Source organism: Leucoraja erinacea, chromosome 44, assembly GCF_028641065.1.
Source record: "Leucoraja erinacea ecotype New England chromosome 44, Leri_hhj_1, whole genome shotgun sequence".
NCBI classification, from domain to species: Eukaryota; Metazoa; Chordata; class Chondrichthyes; order Rajiformes; family Rajidae; genus Leucoraja; species Leucoraja erinaceus.
This window is the reverse complement of record NC_073420.1, coordinates 665,610-685,638: the sequence shown is the minus strand read 5'-3', so window position 1 is coordinate 685,638 and position 20,029 is coordinate 665,610. Positions and strand designations below refer to the sequence as shown.

General features: G+C 49.6%; 1 protein-coding gene across 3 annotated transcripts in view; it reads right to left on the bottom strand.

The window, feature by feature from the left end:
* The window catches only part of LOC129714977 (spectrin beta chain, non-erythrocytic 1-like), a 194,598-nt gene that overhangs the window by 45,342 nt on the left and 129,227 nt on the right, over nucleotides 1-20,029 (bottom strand). For all 3 annotated transcript variants that reach the window (XM_055664781.1, XM_055664780.1, XM_055664782.1), the window contains 6 exons: nucleotides 17,112-17,270; nucleotides 15,402-15,704; nucleotides 13,556-13,709; nucleotides 9,229-10,099; nucleotides 6,684-6,821; nucleotides 2,160-2,916 (listed from right to left, as the gene is read on the bottom strand). In XM_055664781.1, the coding sequence (XP_055520756.1) occupies nucleotides 2,160-2,916; nucleotides 6,684-6,821; nucleotides 9,229-10,099; nucleotides 13,556-13,709; nucleotides 15,402-15,704; nucleotides 17,112-17,270 (2,382 nt within the window). The remainder of the gene's footprint in view (nucleotides 1-2,159; nucleotides 2,917-6,683; nucleotides 6,822-9,228; nucleotides 10,100-13,555; nucleotides 13,710-15,401; nucleotides 15,705-17,111; nucleotides 17,271-20,029) is intronic.

Sequence of the window (20,029 nt, the reverse complement as noted above, 5' to 3'; positions counted from 1 at the left end):
CTGACCACGGGACCTTGTCTGACCCCACATCCACTCTATCCAAGCCTTTCACTATTCTAAATGTTTCAATGAGGTTCCCCCTCATCCCTTCATCCTCCCTCTCCCTTCCTCCTCCCTTCCTTCCTTCCTTCCTTCCTTCCTTCCTTCCTCCCTCCCCTCCTTCCTTCCTTCCCTCCTCCCTTCCCTCCCTCCCTCCTTCCTTCCTTCCTCCCTCCCCTCCTTCCTTCCTTCCTTCCTTCCTTCTTTCCTTCCTTCCTCCCTTCATTCCTTCCTTCCTCCCTTCTTCCCTCCCTCCCTCCTTCCTCCCTCTTCCTCCTTTCCCCTTTCCTCCCTTCCTTCCTTCTCCCTTCCTTCCTCCTCCCTCCCTTCCTTCCTTCCTCCCTCCCTTCCTTCCTTCCTTCCTTCCTTCCTTCCTTCCCTCCTTCCTTCCTTCCTTCCTTCCTTCCTTCCTTCCTTCCTTCCTTCCTTCCTTCCTTCCTTCCTTTCCTTTCTTTCTTTCTTTCCTTCCTTCCTTCCTTCCCTCCTTCCCTTCCTTCCTTCTTCCCTTCCTTCCTTCCTTCCTTCCTTCCTTCCTTCCTTCCTTCCTTCCTTCCTTCCTTCCTTCCTTCCTCCCTTCCTTCCTTCCTTCCTTCCTTCCTTCCTTCCTTCCTTCCTTTCTTCCTTCCTTCCTTCCTTCCTTCCTTCCTTCCTTCCTTCCTTCCTTCCTTCCTTCCTCCTCCCTCCTTCTTTCTCCCTTCCTTCCTTCCTTCTTCCCTCCTTCCTTCCTTATCCTTCCTTTCCTGCCTTCTTTCCTACTTTCCTTTCCTTTCTTTCCTTCCTTCCTTCCTTCCTTCCTTCCTCCTTTCCTTCCTTCCTTCCTTCCTTCCTTCCTTTCTTCCTTCCCTTCCTTCCTTCCTTCCTTCCTTCCTTCCTTTCTTTCTTTCTTTCTTTCTTTCTTTCTTCTTTCCTTTCTTCCTTCTTCCTTCCTTCCTTCCTTCCTTCCTTCCTTCCTTCCTTCCTTCCTTCCTTCCTTCCTTCCTTCCTTCCCTCCCTCCCTCCCTCCCTCCCTCCCTCCCTCCCTCCCTCCTCGTTTCCTTCCTCCTCCCTCTCCCTCCCTCCCTCCCTCCCTCCCTCCTTCCTCCTCCTTCCCTCCCTCCTCCTTCCCCCTTCCTTCCTCCCTCTCCCTCCCTTCCTTCCTCCCTTCCTCCCTCCCTTCCTCTCCCTCCCTTCCTCCCTTCCTCCTTCCCTCTTCCTTCCTTCATAGAAACATAGAGAATAGGTGCAGGAGTAGAGGCCATTCGGCCCTTCGAGCCTGCACCATTCGCCATTCAATATGATCATGGCTGATCATCCAACTCAGTATCCCGTCCCTGCCTTCTCTCCATACCCCCTGATCCCTTTAGCCACAAGGGCCACATCTAACTCCCTCTTAAATATAGCCAATGAACTGTGTGGCCTCAACTACCTTCTGTGGCAGAGAATTCCACAGATTCACCACTCTCTGTGTGTGTGAAAAAAAATGTTTTTCTCATCTCGGTCCTAAAAGATTTCCCCTTTATCCTTAAACTGTGTGTGTGTGTGGCCCCTTGTTCTGGACTTCCCCAACATCGGGAACAATCTTCCTGCATCTAGCCTGTCCAACCCCTTAAGAATTTTGTAAGTTTCTATAAGATCCCCTCTCAATCTCCTAAACTCTAGAGAGTATAAACCAAGTCTATCCAGTCTTTCTTCATAAGACAGTCCTGACATCCCAGGAATCAGTCTGGTGAACCTTCTCTGCACTCCCTCTATGGCAATAATGTCCTTCCTCAGATTTGGAGACCAAAACTGCACGCAATACTCCAGGTGTGGTCTCACCAAGACCCTATACAACTGCAGTAGAACCTCCCTGCTCCTATACTCAAATCCTTTTGCAATGAAAGCTAACATACCATTCGCTTTCTTTACTGCCTGCTGCACCTGCATGCCTACCTTCAATGACTGGTGTACCATGACACCCAGGTCTCGCTGCATCTCCCCGTTTCCCAATCGGCCACCGTTTAGATAATAAATTAGATAATAATCTTGTCCTTCAACCATTTGAAAAAGGGCCACTTCCATCCTCGCTCCGTCGGTTATTTAACGGGGCAGGCTCCGTGGCCGTGCGCTGTGTGTGTGTGTGTGTGTTTGCGCTGCATTACCTGGTTGTTGAGGAAGCCCTCGGCCTGCTTGACGTCCCGCAGGAAGATCTGGTAGCCGTAGACTTGAGCCAGCAGGTTGTGCCTGTTCTCCCACATCTGGCTTAGCTCGTTCCAGCCGGTATCCAGGGCCTGGAGCCGCTGGTGCAGGAACATGTACTGCGCGTCCGTCTGGTCCTGGGTCACCTCCGCGCCAAGGCCGCGCATCCTCTCGTAGTCGGGCCGGTAGTTGTCGATCTCCTTCTTGATGTTCTCGTGCTGGGCCAGCAACTTCTCGGCGTCCGCCAGGCTGGTGGCCGCCCCCTCAGAGGCGATGGCCGTCTGCGTCCTCGACAGCCAGGACTGGAAGTCGTCCAGGTCCCTCAGGAAGCCCTGCAGCTTGCTGGCCTCGCCCAGCGACTCCTCCCGCCTCTTCAGCGTGTCCCGCAGGTCCCCCCAAACTCCGTCGATCTCCGACAGCCGGGACAAAATGGCCGCCTCCTGCTCCGGGTGCTCGGCTGCCAACTTCTCCTCCTCTCTCTTCAGGTCGTCTAGTTTTCCCTGGATGGCCTCCAGGTCGCGCTCCATGCCCGTCAGCTTGCGCTGGAGGGCCATCACGCCCGCCAGGTCGTTCCCCAGGCTCTGCGTGGACTCGATCACCTTGGTCTTCTCCTTAATCCACGACTTGGTCTCGTTGCATTCAAGGTGATAGTTCTGGATGCTGAGAGCCGAGCTCAGAGCTTCCTTCTTCTCATCCGCCAGCCCACGGAACCGATCCCAGCTGCAACAGGAAGAGCAATGACAATAGATTCAGATTCAGATTCAGATTCAGATTCAGATTCAGATTCAGATTCAGATTCAATTTTAATTGTCATTGTCAGTGTACAGTGCAGAGACAACAAAATGCATTTAGCATCTCCCTTGAAGAGCGACATAGCAAACGATTTGAATAAATAATAATAAGTGTCCGGGGGGGGGGGTGATTGGCAGTCACCGAGGTACGTTGTTGAGTAGAGTGACAGCCGCCGGAAAGAAGCTGTTCCTCGACCTGCTGGTTCGGCAGCGGAGAGACCTGTAGCGCCTCCCGGATGGTAGGAGGGTAAACAGTCCATGGTTGGGGTGAGAGCAGTCCTTGGCGATGCTGAGCGCCCTCCGCAGACAGCGCTTGCTTTGGACAGACTCAATGGAGGGGAGCGAGGAACCGGTGATGCGTTGGGCAATTTTCACCACCCTCTGCAATGCCTTCCGGTCGGAGACAGAGCAGTTGCCGTACCATACTGTGATGCAGTTGGTAAGGATGCTCTCGATGGTGCAGCGGTAGAAGTTCACCAGGATCTGAGGAGACAGATGGACCTTCTTCAGTCTCCTCAGGAAGAAGAGACGCTGAATAGACAGAATAGGGGCAGGAGTAGGCCATTCGGCCCTTCCAGCCAGCACCGCCATTCACTGTGATCATGGCTGATCATCCCCAATCAGTACAGTTGCAGGAAGATTGTTCCCGATGTTCGGGAAGTCCAGGACAAGGGGTCACAGCTTAAGGATAAGGGGGAAATCCTTTAAAACCGAGATGAGGAGAACCTTTTTCACACAGAGAGTGGTGAATCTCTGGAACTCTCTGCCACAGAGGGTAGTTGAGGCCAGTTCATTGGCTATATTTAAGAGGGAGTTAGATGTGGCCCTTGTGGCCAAGGGGATCAGAGGGTATGGAGAGAAGGCAGGTACGGGATACTGAGTTGGATGATCAGCCATGATCATATTGAATGGCGGTGCAGGCTCGAAGGGCCGAATGGCCTACTCCTGCACCGAATTTCTAATTTCTATGTTTCTAATAGACAATAGAAACATAGAAAATAGGTGCAGGAGTAGGCCATTCAGCCATTCAATATGATCATGGCTGATCATCCAAACAGCTACATAGAAACATAGAAAATAGGTGCAGGAGTAGAGGCCATTCGGCCCTTCGAGCCTGCACCATTCGCCATTCAATATGACCATGCGATCTGATCATCCAACTCAGTATCCCATACCTGCCTTCTCTCCATACCCCCTGATCCCTTTAGCCACAAGGGCCACATCTAACTCCCTCTTAAATATAGCCAATGGCCTCAACTACCTTCTGTGGCAGAGAATTCCACAGATTCACCACTCTCTGTGTGAAAAAAAATGATTTTCTCATCTCGGTCCTAAAAGATTTCCTCCTTATCCTTAAACTGTGTGTGACCCCTTGTTCTGGACTTCCCCAACATCGGGAATAATCTTCCTGCATCTAGCCTGTCCAGCCCCTTAAGAATTTTGTAAAGTTTCTATAAGATCCCCCCTCAATATTCTAAATTCTAGCGAGTACAAGCCGAGTCTATCCAGTCTTTCTTCATATGAAAGTCCTGCCATCCCAGGAATCAGTCTGGTGAACCTTCTCTGTACTCCCTCTATGGCAAGAATGTATTTCCTCAGATTAGGAGACCAAAACTGTACGCAATACTCCAGGTGTGGTCTCACCAAGACCCTGTACAACTGCAGTAGAACCTCCCTGCTCTTATACTCAAATCCTTTTGCTATGAAGCGGCAGGAGTAGGCCATTCGGCCCATCGAGCCAGCACCGCCATTCAATGTGATCAGGGCTGATCATCCCCAATCAGTACCCCGTTCCTACCTATATAAATGATTTGGAGGAGGGAACCAAGTGTAATATATCAAAATTTGCGGACGATACAAAAATGGGAGGAAAAGTAGGGGATGAGGAGGATAGGAAGAGTCTGCAAAAGGATATAGATAAGCTAGGTGAGTGGGCAACAACTTGGCAGATGAAATTTAATACTAATAAATGTGAAGTCATTCACTTTGGGAAAAAAAATGAGGGGGATTGAGTATAAAAACACGGGGGTCTTGCTGCAGCTGTACACAGTATTAGTGAGACCACATTTGGAATACTGTGTACAGTTCTGGGGTCCATACTCTAAGAACCCCCTGATCCCCTAGCCACAAGGCAGTGCAACGAAGGTTTACAAGATTAATTCCTGCACTGAGGGGATTGACCCTATGAGGAAAGGTTAAGTAGGCTGGAACTCTACTCTTTGGAGTTTAGAAGAATGAGAGGCGATCTCATTGAAACATATAAGATCGTGAGGGGCCTTGATCGGGTGGATGCACCACGAGGATGTTCCCAATGATCGGGGGAACTAGAACTAGGGGACATAGTGCACCTATAAGGGGGGGCTCTTTTAAAACTGAGATGAGGAAGAACTTCTTCACCCCTCAACATGGTTAATTTCCTGGAATTCACTGCCCCAGGGAGCAGTGGAAGCAGAAACTTTAAATATATTTAAGACTAAAATAGATGGTTTTTTAGCTGCCAAGGGGATAAGGGAGCTACGGGGAGAGGGCAGGAGCCGGACCTAGGTAAGGTTAGTATAGTAAGACCTGAGTGATCTCCTGGACAAGTGTCGATGTCGCCTAGATTGGGGATGTTCGGAGGAATTACCCGGATTTTTTTCCCGAATTGGACCTGGGTTTTTATCCGGTTTTTTGCCTCCCCAGGAGATCACGAGGTTCTTGGGGTGGAGAGGGGTGATAGCGGTATAAAGGGGAGGGTAGTGTCTTGTGTTCTGTGTCTTGTGTCTACTGTTTGTGGGTAAGTGTGTCTGTTTAGTGTTCAGCCATGAGCGAATGGCGGTGCGGGCTCGATGGACCTGGTGGTCTGCTCTCGCACCTACTTTCTATGTTTCTATGTTTCTATGCCTTCTCCCCATATCCCCTGACTCCGCTATCTTTAAGAGCCCTATCTAGCTCTCTCTTGAAAGCATCCAGAGAACCGGCCTCCACTGCCTTCTGAGGCAGAGAATTCCACAGACTCACAACTAACTCTGCGTGAAAAAGTGTTTCCTCGTCTCCGTTCTAAATGGTTTACCCCTTATTGTACGTATATTTAAGAAGGAGTTAGATGTGGCCCTTGTGGCTAAAGGGATCAGGGGGTATGGAGAAACATAGAAATTAGGTGCAGGAGTAGGCCATTCGGCCCTTCGAGCCTGCACCGCCATTCAATATGATCATGGCTGATCATCCAACTCAGTATCCCGTACCTGCCTTCTCTCCATACCCCCTGATCCCCTTAGCCACAAGGGCCACATCTATCTTAAATATAGCCAATGAACTGGCCTCAACTACCCTCTGTGGCAGAGAGTTCCAGAGATTCACCACTCTCTGTGAGAGAAAGCAGGGATAGGATACTGAGTTGGATGATCAGCCAGGATCATATTGAATGGCGAATGCTGCAGGCTCGAAGGGCCGAACGGCCTCTACTCCTGCACCTATTTCAATAATTAATAATAATAATATTCTTAAAATGTGGTTCTGGACTCCCTCAACATCGGGAACATGTTTCCTGCCTCTAGAATCCTCCTGCGCTCCAAGGAAAAAAAAGAAAAAAAGTCAGGCCGGAAAGCCTGTTTCCTCCGCTGTGCGTGACTGTGTGATCGTCTGGGAGCTTGGCTGAGGCCGCGGGCCGCCCGATGCAAGGAGTCTGTCTGCTGGCTGTCGTGACGGGCTGCTCACCTGCTATTCAGCTGGTCTCTCATGCCGGCTACCTCGTCCTTGTTACGATGTTCGGTGCTCAGTACCTGGTCGGCAACCTCGTTGACGGACGAGATGCGCGAGGCCTGGCTGTTCATCTCCGGCTCCAGCGTCTCAAACCTGGAACCAAAAATCCCCGACAGACAACATCAGCGTCTGAAATTTACAGTAAATGCGCGTAAAACCCTTCATTTGTGGAGCTTGTCCAGTTTAGTTGGGAGAAACAGGCCCTTCGGCCCAGCGAGTCTATAGAAAATGGACAATAGGTGCAGGAGTAGAGGCCATTCAGCCCTTCGAGCCAGCACCAGCACCGCCATTCAATGTGATCATGGCTGATCATCCCCAATCAGTACCCCGTTCCTGCCTTCTCCCCATATCCCCTGACTCCGCGAATTTTAAGAGCCCTATCTAGCTCTCTCTTGAAAGTATCCAGAGAACCGGCCTGCCCTCTGAGGCAGAGAATTCCACAGACACAACTCTCTGTGAGAAAAAATGTTTCCTCGTCTCCGTTCTAAATGGCTTACCCCTTATTCTTAAACTGTGGCCCCTGGTTCTGGACTCATCCAACATTGGGAATATGTTTCCTGCCTCTAGCGTGTCCAAACCCTTAACAATCTCACATGTTTCAATGAGATCCCCTCTCATCCTTCTAAACTCCAGAGTGTACAAGCCCAGGTGCTCCATTCTCTCAGCATATGACAGTCCCGCCATCCCAGGTATGAACCTTGTAAACCTACGCTGCAGTCCCTCAATAGCAAGAATGTCCTTCCTCAAATTAGGGGGTCAAAACTGCACACAATACTCCAGGTGTGGTCTCACTAGGGCCCTGCACAACTGCAGAAGGGCCTCTTTGCTCCTATACTCAACTCCTCTTGTTATGAAGGCCAACAGGCCAAAACTGCACACAATACTCCAGGTGTGGTCTCACTAGGGCCCTGTACAACTGCAGAAGGGCCTCTTTGCTCCTATACTCAACTCCTCTTGTTATGAAGGCCAACAGGCCAAAACTGCACACAATACTCCAGGTGTGGTCTCACTAGGGCCCTGTACAACTGCAGAAGGGCCTCTTTGCTCCTATACTCAACGATGTGCGCGGAGGAGTTCGATGTACAAGGTGCACTCTGTCACACATATTTCAAAGATTTCTTACTAAACATTATGCTTTAACAGGAATAATTTACGCGGAATAATTCATTGCTCGTGGAAAAACAAGTCACATGCACCCAATGTTAAGTTAACTCATAAAATGATCTATTCGGGACTTCACTGTAGCGTACACCAGGGGCTCCCAACCTTTTTTAGCCTTGGGATCTTTTAATTTTTCTGTGGCCCCCCCTGACATTAATACTTCAATATTATAATACCTTCCATAAAAATATCAGTGTCTATTATTTGCACATATACTCTCTTCTATTATATTCGACAAACATCAAACATTTTGTGGGTTCAATAAAAAAAACATTTATAATCATATATTAAAATATATGGGAAAGGGGGAGATGCAGCGAGACCTGGGTGTCATGGTACACCAGTCATTGAAGGTAGGCATGCAGGTGCAGCAGGCAGTGAAGAAAGCGAATGGTATGTTAGCTTTCATAGCAAAAGGATTTGAGTATAGGAACAGGGAGGTTCTACTGCAGTTGTACAGGGTCTTGGTGAGACCACACCTGGAGTATTGCGTACAGTTTTGGTCTCCAAATCTGAGGAAGGACATTATTGCCATAGAGGGAGTGAAGAGAAGGTTCACCAGACTGATTCCTGGGACGTCAGGACTGTCTTATGAAGAAAGACTGGATAGACTTGGTTTATACTCTCTAGAATTTAGGAGATTGAGAGGGGATCTTATAGAAACTTACAAAATTCTTAAGGGGTTGGACAGGCTGGATGCAGGAAGATTGCTCCCGATGTTGGGGAAGTCCAGGACAAGGGGTCACAGCTTAAGGATAAGGGGGAAATCCTTTAAAATCGAGATGAGAAGAACTTTTATCACACAGAGAGTGGTGAATCTCTGGAACTCTCTGCCGCAGAGGGTAGTTGAGGCCACACAGTTCATTGGCTATATTTAAGAGGGAGTTAGATGTGGCCCTTGTGGCTAAAGGGATCAGGGGGTATGGAGAGAAGGCAGGGACGGGATACTGAGTTGGATGATCAGCCATGAATGGCGAATGGTGCTGGCTCGAAGGGCCGAATGGCCTCGACTCCTGCGTCTATTGTCTATTTTTCCGACCATAAGTTCCTCGTTGTCTCTTTGCAGATATTGGGATTGTATATCTTTATTGTCATTTCCTGAGTATTCACATACCCAGAGGAAACAAAAAAAACGTTTCTCAACCAGTGTCCATTCAGTGTGCATGAAAAATAAATAGAAGGATCAGAGGGTATGGAGAGAAGGCAGGGACGGGATACTGAGTTGGATGATCAGCCATGATCATATTGAATGGTGAATGGTGCAGGCTCGAAGGGCCGAATGGCCTCTACTCCTGCACCTATTGTCTATGTTTCTATGTTTCTATGAAAGCTGCAGTACCTGTGCTGAACGACTTCAAGGTCCTCCAGTTTCTCGGGGATCTCCATGCAGTTCAGCCATTGTTCCTTCTCATCGATCCACAGGGTGCAGGCGTCCGCCTCGCTGAACATCTTGTAGAGGGCCAGAGCGTCCTGCAGGGCGAGGCGCCGCTGCCGCGCCAAGGCCACCAGCTCCTCGTATCGCTGCTCGATAGCGGGCAGCCGTCCGTCCACCTCTGGGGAGCGGGCGGTGTCGCTGGGCAGGCTCCGGGCCTGCTCGTGTAGGGCGTCGATGGTGGGCCGGTGGTGGTGGACCTCGTCCTCGACCTCGCGGTGCTTCTTGGCCAGCGTCTGGGTGGAGTACTGGTCGTGGCCCACCTCCGTGCTGGAGGCCAGCCGCAGCGAGTCGAGGATCCAGGCCTCGGTGTCGTCCGCATCGGCCTGGAACTGGTACAGGCTGGCGGTCTCGGCCAGCCGCCTCCCCCGCTGGGCGGCCAGCTCCTCCAGCCGCGCCCACAGGCCGCGGATCTCGGCGATCTTCTCGCCCACCGCCTCCGCCCCCAGGCGCCCCTCGGCCACCAGTCCCTCGCCCGCCCCGATGGTCTGCTGCAGGGGGCCGCTGCGGCCGCTCAGCTCGTCCATCAGCGAGCTGTGCTTGCTGACCAGCAGCGCCACTCCGGTCAGGTCGCGCCCGTGATCGTCCGACGACATGATCTGCTCCTTCTCGCGGATCCACGCCTCCTCCTCGCCCATCTCCCAGAAGAACTTCCACAGGCGGCGCGACTCCTCCAGCTTGGCACGCCGCTCGCCCGCCAGCTCGCACAGCTCCCCGTAGCAACGCTCCAAGTGCGCCGCCCGTTCCCGGACAATCTCGGGGTCGCACGGCTTGTAACCTGGCGGGAACACAAACCACGGGGGATTATTAAGTCTCACGTAACGGTTTTTTTGTTGTTTATTTTATTAGAAGTTAATACATCACAAAACAGTACAGTGGAACCTAATTTTAGGTGCCAACTATGTAATACCGTAATCCATTCTATGTACAACCTCTAGTTTTATGTTATAAGAAGGAAGTAAGCAGGACATAGAAACATAGAAATTAGGTGCAGTAGGCCATTGAGCCTGCCCACCATTCAATATGATCATGGCTGATCATCCAAGAGTATCCCGTACCTGCCTTCTCCCATGTGGCTGATCCCCTTAGGGGGTAAGGAGAGAACTCAGGTAAATATAGAAACTGAAATTAGGTGATCAGGAGTAGGCCATATTGAATTCGAGCGGTGCAGGCTCGATTCAATAATGGCCTGGCTCCTGCACCTCAGTTTCCCGTACCTGCCTTTCTCTCCATACCCCCTGATCACCCTAGCCACAAGGGCCACATCTAACTCCCTCTTAAATATAGAAACATAGAAATTAAGTGCAGGAGTAGGCCATTCGGCCCTTCGAGCCTGCACCGCCATTCAATATGATCATGGCTGATCATCCAACTCAGTATCCCGTACCTGCCTTCTCTCCATACCCCCTGATCCCCGTAGCCACAAGGGCCACATCTAACTCCCTCTTAAATATAGCCAATGAACTGGCCTCAACTACCCTCTGTGGCAGAGAGTGGGTAGAGAGGGTAGTTGAGGCCAGTTCATTGCCCAGGACAAGAAAAAGAAAACAATAGAAAGAGGAAAAAGTGGAAAAATAGCTGGTAGAGAGTAGAAAAACGTGAAGTGTGTATATATAAAAAATCAAAAAGGAAGAGAGAAAGTGGAAAGTAGAAATAGAAGAGAAGGCCCCTTAAAAGAGAATTTTTCAAATCTGTATTCGGAGATGTAGATCTATCCGCGTCATGAACTGAAATCAGCAATCCTTACGGTACCGCTGCATCACATGATTCCAAAAAGTCGATGAAAGGAGACCAACTCCTTAAGAATTGGTCATATTTATCTATTAGTCGGAGTCTCATTTCTTCAAGGCGTGCTATGTCCATCATATTCCTAATCCACATTTTAACAGTTGGTGTGGTTGTATTTTTCCAAAATTTAAGTATCAATTTCTTTCCAATTATTAACCCATAATTAAAAAAAACATTTTGATCTTTATTTAAATTGGTATCTTCTCCTATTATTCCAAATATAATCCATTCCGTTTTGGGTTCTATTCTTGACTTGAAAAGCTTTGTAAATATATCAAATATATCACTCCAAAATGTATTCAACTTTGTACATCCTACAAATGAATGTGTTATATTAGCGTTTTGAAACAAACATTTATCGCATCTGGGAGAGACGTTTGGATAAAATGTATTCAACCTCGTTTTTGAATAATATAGTCTATGTAATAATTTGAATTGAATTATTAACCCATAATCACGTAACGGTTTTAACACGATGTCGGCCTCGACCAGCGGGTGCATCTGAAACAGGTTTCTTGGTTTCTTGGTCCTCCAAAATATTCCAAATGGAATTTAAACTGGAGGCCTTCAACCCAGTACTTGCCAAAGCCTTGCAACTGCAGGCCGCTCTGAAAAATAGAACGACTGCCCTCCAATATCAGCCATTTTAGGAACCCAGGCGCCCGGAATCTCTTGTCCAGAGTCGGGGGGGGAATCGAGGGCCAGAGGATATACGGTAGACAAAAATGCCGGAGAAACTCAGCGGGTGAGGCAGCATCGATGGAGCGAAAGCAAGGGTTACTTGAAGTTAGAGAAGTCAATGTTCATACCACTACCCAAGCAAAATCTGAAGAAGGGTCTCTCTCCACAGATGCTGCCTCACCCGCTGAGTTTCTTCAGCAAGTGAAATATGAGGCGCTGTTCCTCCCAATTTGCGCTGGGCCTCACTCTGAATGTCAGAGTGGAGGAGGCCCAGGACAGAAAGGTCAGTGTGGGAATGGGAAGGGGGAATGAAGGGTCTCGACCCAAAACGTCACCCATTCCTTCTCTCCAGAGATGCTGCCTGCCCCTACTGAGTTACTCCAGCATGTTGTGTCTGTCTTCGATTTAACCCGAAAGCGTCTGCAGTTCCTTCCTGCACATGCCAATAGAGAATTTGTCTGTCTCTGCCATGAAAATATCCACTGATGTGGCCTCCACCGCCCTCTGTGACTTGTGGTGTCTATCTTAGGACATGTTTTATGTGGGGGGAGGGGATCGGGGCAAATTTTTTTTCAAGTTCTTAGCTTCCCGGAGATGTGATCAATTTTCGGATCACATTCCCAGGGCTCTGCGGCCTACCATCGCTGGAGCTGGGAGCCTCCTCGGACTGTCGTAACTGCTGGGCGTGGACTTAACATTGGAGCGGATCCCTTGCCTGGGGTAGCTCCCACCGCGGACTTAAGTCTCGGGTGAGGCTAATCGGAAGCTCCAATGCCACGGAAGGTTCGACCAGCCTCGACCCGAGCTACGATCGCCCGGGGCAGCTGAAATCCCCCCCGATGCAGGAGCTGAACAGCGTAGGTTTACAAAGTTAATTCCCGGGATGGCGGGACTGTCATATGCTGAGAGAATGGAGCGGCTGGGCTTGTACACTCTGGTGTTTTGAAGGATGAGAGGAAGTCCAGGACAAGGGGTCACAGCTTAAGGATAAAGGGGAAATCCTTTAAAACCGAGATGAGAAGAACTTTTTTCACACATAGAGTGGTGAATCTCTGGAACTCTCTGCCATAGAGGGTAGTTGAGGCCAGTTCGTTGGCTATATTTAAGAGGGAGTTAGATGTGGCCCTTGTGGCTAAGGGGATCAGGGGGTATGGAGAGAAGGCAGAGAGTGGGATCTAGAGAGTATACGGGATACTGAGTTGGATGATCAGCCATGATCATATTGAACGGCGGTGCAGGCTCGAAGGGCCGAATGGCCTCTACTCCTGCACCTAATTTCTATGTTTCTATGTTTCTATCTGAAATATAATAATCTTATATTGAAACACATAAGATTATTAAGGGCTTGGACACGCCGGAGGCAGGAAACATGTTCCCGATGTTGGGGGAGTCCAGAACCAGGGGCCACACACACACACACACAGTTTAAGAATAAGGGGTAAGCCATTTAGAACGGAGACGAGGAAACTCTTTTTCTCACAGAGAGTTGTGAATCTGTGGAATTCTCTGCTTCAGAGGGCGGTGGAGGCCGGTTCTCTGGATGCTTTCAAGAGAGAAGCTAGATAGGGCTCTTAAAAGATAGCGGAGTCAGGGGATATGGGGAGAAGGCAGGAACGGGATACTGATTGGGGATGATCAGCCATGATCACATTGAATGGAGATGAAATTCCTCGTAAGTTGCAAAACATACTTGGAGAATAAAGTGATTCTGATCTGACATGTGATCATTAACGGCGGGAAACTGGAGCGGGCATTGGTCATTTACCTTCCTCGTTCGTGCTGAACCGCTGCGCGCCGGTGGTGACGGTTTTAACGCGTTCCGCCTGCACTGCGATGTCGGCCTCGACCAGCGTGTGTGTCTGGAGCAGGTCTTCGACCCCGTGAAGGTGCTTGCCGAAGTCTTGCGACTGCAGGCGGCCCTGAAAAATAGAACGATTGCCCTCAAAGATCAGCCATTTTAGGAACCTAGACGCACGGAATCTCTTGTCCAGAGTAGGGGGGAATCGAGGACCAGAGGACATACGGTAGACAAAAATGCCGGAGAAACTCAGCGGATGAGGCAGCATCAATGGAGCGAAGGTATAGGCGACGTTTCGGGTCGAGACCCTTCGAAGACGTCTTAAATGGCCTTAAATGTCTCAAGTCTCAGTCTTAAATGACCTCCCCTTTATTCTAAGTGTGTGGTTCTGGACTCGCCCAACATTGGGAACCATTTTTCCTGCATCTAGCTAGTCCAGTCCTTTTAGAATTTTATACATTTCTATAACATCCTTCTAAACTCACACACAGTTTAAGAATAAGGAGTAAACCATTTAGAACGGAGATGAGGAAACACTTTTTCACACAGAGAGTGGTGAGTCTGTGGAATTCTCTGCCTCAAAGGGCGGTGGAGGCCGGTTCTCTGGATACTTTCTGGAGTTTAGAAGGACGAGAGAGGATCTCATTGAAACATATGAGATTGTTAAGGGTTTGGACACGCTAGAGGCAGGAAACATGTTCCCAATGTTGGATGAGTCCAGAACCAGGGGCCACAGTTTAAGAATAAGGAGTAAACCATTTAGAACAGAGACGAGGAAACACTTTTTTCTCACAGAGAGTTGTGAGTCTGTGGAATTCTCTGCCTCAAGAGGGCGGTGGAGGCCGGTTCTCTGGATGCTTTCAAGAGAGAGCTAGATAGGGCTCTTAAAGATAGTGGAGTCAGGGGATATGGGGAGAAGGCAGGAACTGGGTACTGATTGGGGATGATCAGCCATGATCACATTGAATGGCGGTGCTGGCTCGAAGGGCCGAATGGCCTCTACTCCTGCACCTATTGTCTATTGTCCATTGACTTGGAGGGCCGAAGAGCCTGTTTCTCCAAACGGTGAAGGGCCTGTTTCGGTAGGCCGAATGGCCTACTTCTCCAAATGGTGAAGAGCCTGTTTTGGTGGGCCGAATGGCCTACTTCTCCAAATGGTGAAGAGCCTGTTTTGGTAGGCCCAAGGGCCTGTTTCTACAAATGGTGAAGGGCCTGTTTTGGTGGGCCCAAGGGCCTGTTTCTCCAAATGGTGAAGGGCCTGTTTCGGTAGGCCGAAGGCCTGTTTCTCCAAATGGTGAAGGGCCTGTTTTGGTAGGCCGAAGGCCTGTTTCTCCAAATGGTGAAGGGCCTGTTTTGGTAGGCCCAAGGGCCTGTTTCTCCAAATGGTGAAGGGCCTGTTTTGGTGGGCCGAATGGCCTACTTCTCCAAATGGTGAAGAGCCTGTTTTGGTAGGCCCAAGGGCCTGTTTCTACAAATGGTGAAGGGCCTGTTTTGGTGGGCCGAAGGGCCTGTTTCTCCAAATGGTGAAGGGCCTGTTTAGGTAGGCCGAAGGCCTGTTTCTCCAAATGGTGAAGGGCCTGTTTTGGTAGGCCCAAGGGCCTGTTTCTCCAAATAGTAAAGGGCCTGTTTCGGTAGGCCGAAGGGCCTGTTTCTCCAAATAGTAGAGGGCCTGTTTTGGTAGGCCCAAGGGCCTGTTTCTCCAAATGGTGAAGGGCCTGTTTAGGTGGGCCGAAAGGCCTGTCTATTGGTACTAGAATCTCCCTGGAACCTCTTTGTGAGGGGATGGGCGGACGGGGGAGGGGGCGTAACGTACCTTCATGTCTTCCATCCAGTCCACGATGTACAGCATCTCCTGGAACATCTTCTGCAGCTCGAGGTTCCTCACCAGCCGCTCGCGGCGAGCCTGCAGCAGCTCGCGCAGGTAGTCCCACAGCCGGAGGACGTTGTCCTTGCGCACGGCGATGCGCTTGATGTCGTAGTAGCGTTCGGCCTGCAGCTCCTTGGCAACGGCCACCACCGCCTGCACGCGCTCATTGTAGGCGTTGATGTCCGTCTCGATGGCCTCGTGCTTCCTGGTGGCCGCCTCCACCGCCGGCAAGTCCAGCCCGAAGTTGTCCTAAAGAGAGAGACCAGCACGAGAGAACGATAAGAGAACAAAACCCTGGGAACTGGAGTCAGGCATCGGCCCTGACGGGTTCCGTTTCTGTTTGAGACTTTCATTCCTGCTGGATCGAGGGGCCGAATGGCCTACTCCCGCACCCATATAACCATATAACAATCACAGCACGGAAACAGGCCATCTCGGCCCTACAAGTCCATGCCGAACAAAAAAAAAAATTCCCCTTAGTCCCACCTGCCTGCACTCATACCATAACCCTCCATTCCCTTCTCATCCATCCGCCTATCCAATTTATTTTTAAATGATACCAATGAACCTGCCTCCACCACTTCCACTGGGAGCTCATTCCACACCGCCACCACTCTCTGCGTAAAGAAGTTCCCCCTCATATTACCCCTAAACTTCTGTCCCTTAATTCTGAAGTCATGACCCATTGTCTATATTGTCTTAATCCCACTCCAGTTACAGCAGGCAGCGAAGAAAGCTAATGGCATGTTGGCCTTCATAACAAGAGGAGTTGAGTATAGGAGCAAAGAGGTCCTCCTGCAGGTTCCTTATACAGGGCCACATCTGGTGCAGGAGTAGAGGCCATTCAATATGTGCAGGAGGAGGCAGACAATAGGTGCAGGAGTAGAGGCCATTCGGCCCTTCGAGCCTGCACCGCCATTCATATGATCATGGCTGATCATCCAACTCAGTATCCCGTACCTGCCTTCTCTCCATACCCCCTGATCCCCTTAGCCAAAGGGCCACATCTAACTCCCTCTTAAATATAGCCAATGAACTGGCCTCAACTACCCTCTGTGGCAGAGAGTTCCAGAGATTCACCACTCTCTGCGTGGGTTCTTCTCATCTCGGTTTTAAAGGATTTCCCCTTTATCCTTAAGCTGTGACCCCTTGTCCTGACTTCCCTAACATCGGGAACAATCTTCCTGCATCTAGCCTGTCCAACCCCTTAAGAATTTTGTAAGTTTCTATAAGATCCCCCCTCAATCGTCTAAATTCTAGAGAGTATAAACCAAGTCTATCCAGTCTTTCTTCATAAGACAGTCCTGACATCCCAGGAATCAGTCATCCAACTCAGTATCCCGTCCCTGCCTTCTCTCCATACCCCCTGATCCCTTTAGCCACAAGGGCCACATCTAACTCCCTCTTAAATATAGCCAATGAACTGTGTGTGGCCTCAACTACCTTCTGTGGCAGAGAATTCCACAGATTCGCCAATTTTTTTTTTCTCATCTCGGTCCGAAAAGATTTCCCGCTTATCCTTAAACTGTGTGACCCCTTGTTCTGGATTTCCCCAATATCGGGAATAACGTCTCGACCCGAAACGTCGCCCGTTCCTTCCCTCCCGGAGATGCCGCCGCCGAGTCTCGTGCCGTCCGTCCGCGGGTCCGCGCTCACCTGGGAAACCAGCCGCTGGTTTTCGCTCAGCCACGTCTCGCGCATGGCGGCTTTGCGGTCGAACCGGTGGGCGAGTTGCTCCAGCTTCTCCTGCCGGATCAGCTCCGTCCGCAAGGCCAGCTCCCGCTCATGCTCCGCTTTCTCCAGGCGCTCCCAAGCCTGAGGAAGAGTCAACTGGAATGTCAGACCGGGGGGGAGGGGGGCTGGTACGGCAACGCAGGCCGTTCGGCCCATCGGGTCGGTGCTATCTCTGCAACTGCAGCAAGAGTCGGGGGCCCCAGATAGGACAATGAACATTCTTACACACGCAGCAGCATCGCTACAGAAAATGTAGCCCTGGTTCACTGTAAATATAATCAATGAGAGACAGAAACACTCACACGCACACGTGCACACTCGCACACACACACTCACACGCATACTCACGCACACACACGCTCACACTTAGTCACACTCACACGCACTCATACAAACTCACACGCACGCACACCCACATTCACTTACACACATACTCACGCACACACACTCACACACTCGCAAACACACACTCACACGCACACATTCGCACTAAAGCACTGCATACACACACTCACACATACTCACACATATACGCGCACACACACACTCATACTCACGCACACTCACACGCATACTCACATACACACATACTCACGCACACACACGCTCACACTTAGTCACACTCACACACACTCGTACAAACTCGCACGCACACCCACACACATTCACTTACATACATACACGCACGCGCACACACACTCACGCACACACACGCTCACACACAAACACACTCACACGCACACATTCGCACTCAAGCACGTGCATACACACTCACACATACTCACACATATACGCACACACTCACACATATACGCACACACTCACACATATACACACACTCACACGCACACATTCACACTCAAGCACGTGCATACACATACTGACACATACTGACACATATACGCACACTCACACGCACACATTCGCACTAAAGCACGTGCACACACACACTCACACATATACGCACACACTCACACATGCTCTCACACACACAGCTCAGGAAGTTCGGAGTAAGGTCTCATCTCATGCTCCGCTTCTATACAGCCATCAGTGAAAGCGTCCTCACTTCATCCATCACAGTCTGGTTCGGCAGTCTCGACTCACTCTCCCGGAAGAAATTACAGCGCATCATCAACAGAGCATCAAAAATTATTGGCTTACCCTTACCATCTCTGGAATCATCTCTGGAATCACAAACGGACACTACACAGGGCCCGCAAGATCATCTCTGATCCTACTCGCCCTGCACACTATGCCTCTGGGAGGCGCTACAGGACAATTGCCTCCAAAACAAACCGCTTCAAAAACAGTTTCATTCCCACTGCAATTAACATTTTAAACTCTGTACGGTGAGGAATAAGAATAAGCATGGCCCTTATGTATTATGTAATGTGTCTGTCTGTATGTATATCTATGATATATAGGGTAGGGAATTGAAGAATGTAGGTGAACAGAGGGATCTGGGAATAACTGTGCACAGTTCCCTGAAAGTGGAATCTCATGTAGATAGGACATTATGAGGAAGGACATTATTGCCATAGAGGGAGTGCAGAGAAGGTTCACCAGACTGATTCCTGGGATGTCAGGACTGTCTTATGAAGAAAGACTGGATAGACTTGGTTTATACTCTCTAGAATTTAGAAGATTGGGAGGGGATCTTATAGAAACTTACAAAATTCTTAAGGGGTTGAACAGGCTAGATGCAGGAAGATTGTTCCCGATGTTAGGGAAGTCCAGGACAAGGGGTAACAGCTTAAGGATAAAGGGGAAATCCTTTAAAACCGAGATGAGAAGAACTTTTTTCACACAGTGGTGAATCTCTGGAACTCTCTGCCACAGAGGGTAGTTGAGGCCACAGTTCATGGGCTATATTTAAGAGGGAGTTAGATGTGGCCCTTGTGGCTAAGGGGATCAGGGGGTATGGAGAGAAGTTAGGTACGGGATACTGAGTTGGATGATCAGCCATGATCATATTGAATGGCGGTGCAGGCTCGAAGGGCCGAATGGCCTACTCCCTGCACCTAATTTCTATCTCATCTGTGTTTCTTTGGGTGGTACAGAAAGCTTTTGGTGTGCTGGCCTTTATAAATCAGAGCATTGAGTATAGAAGTTGGGATGTAATGTTAAAATTGTACAAGGCATTGGTGAGGCCAATTCTGGAGTATGGTGTACAATTTTGGTCGCCTAATTATAGGAAGGATGTCAACAAAATAGAGAGAGTACAGAGGAGATTTACTAGAATGTTGCCTGGGTTTCAGCAACTAAGTTACAGAGAAAGGTTGAACAAGTTAGGGCTTTATTCTTTGGAGCGCAGAAGGTTAAGGGGGGACTTGATAGAGGTTTTTTAAAATGATGAGAGGGATAGACAGAGTTGACGTGGAAAAGCTTTTCCCACTGAGAGTAGGGAAGATTCAAACAAGGGGACATGACTTGAGAATTAAGGGACTGAAGTTTAGGGGTAACATGAGGGGGAACTTCTTTACTCAGAGAGTGGTGGCTGTGTGGAATGAGCTTCCAGTGAAGGTGGTGGAGGCAGGTTCGTTTTGATCATTTAAAAATAAATTGGATAGTTATATGGACGGGAAGGGAATGGAGGGTTATGGTCTGAGCGCAGGTATATGGGACTAGGGGAGAATATGTGTTCGGCATGGACTAGAAGGGTCGAGATGGCCTGTTTCCGTGCTGTAATTGTTATATGGTTATATATGTTTAATGTTTGATGAAATGTTGGAACCTGTACCGAGCTGTACACACAACAAATTCTACCAGCCTGGCTGTGTGGTTATTAAAATACAATAATAACACACGCAAACACACATTCACAACCGCACAAACACACA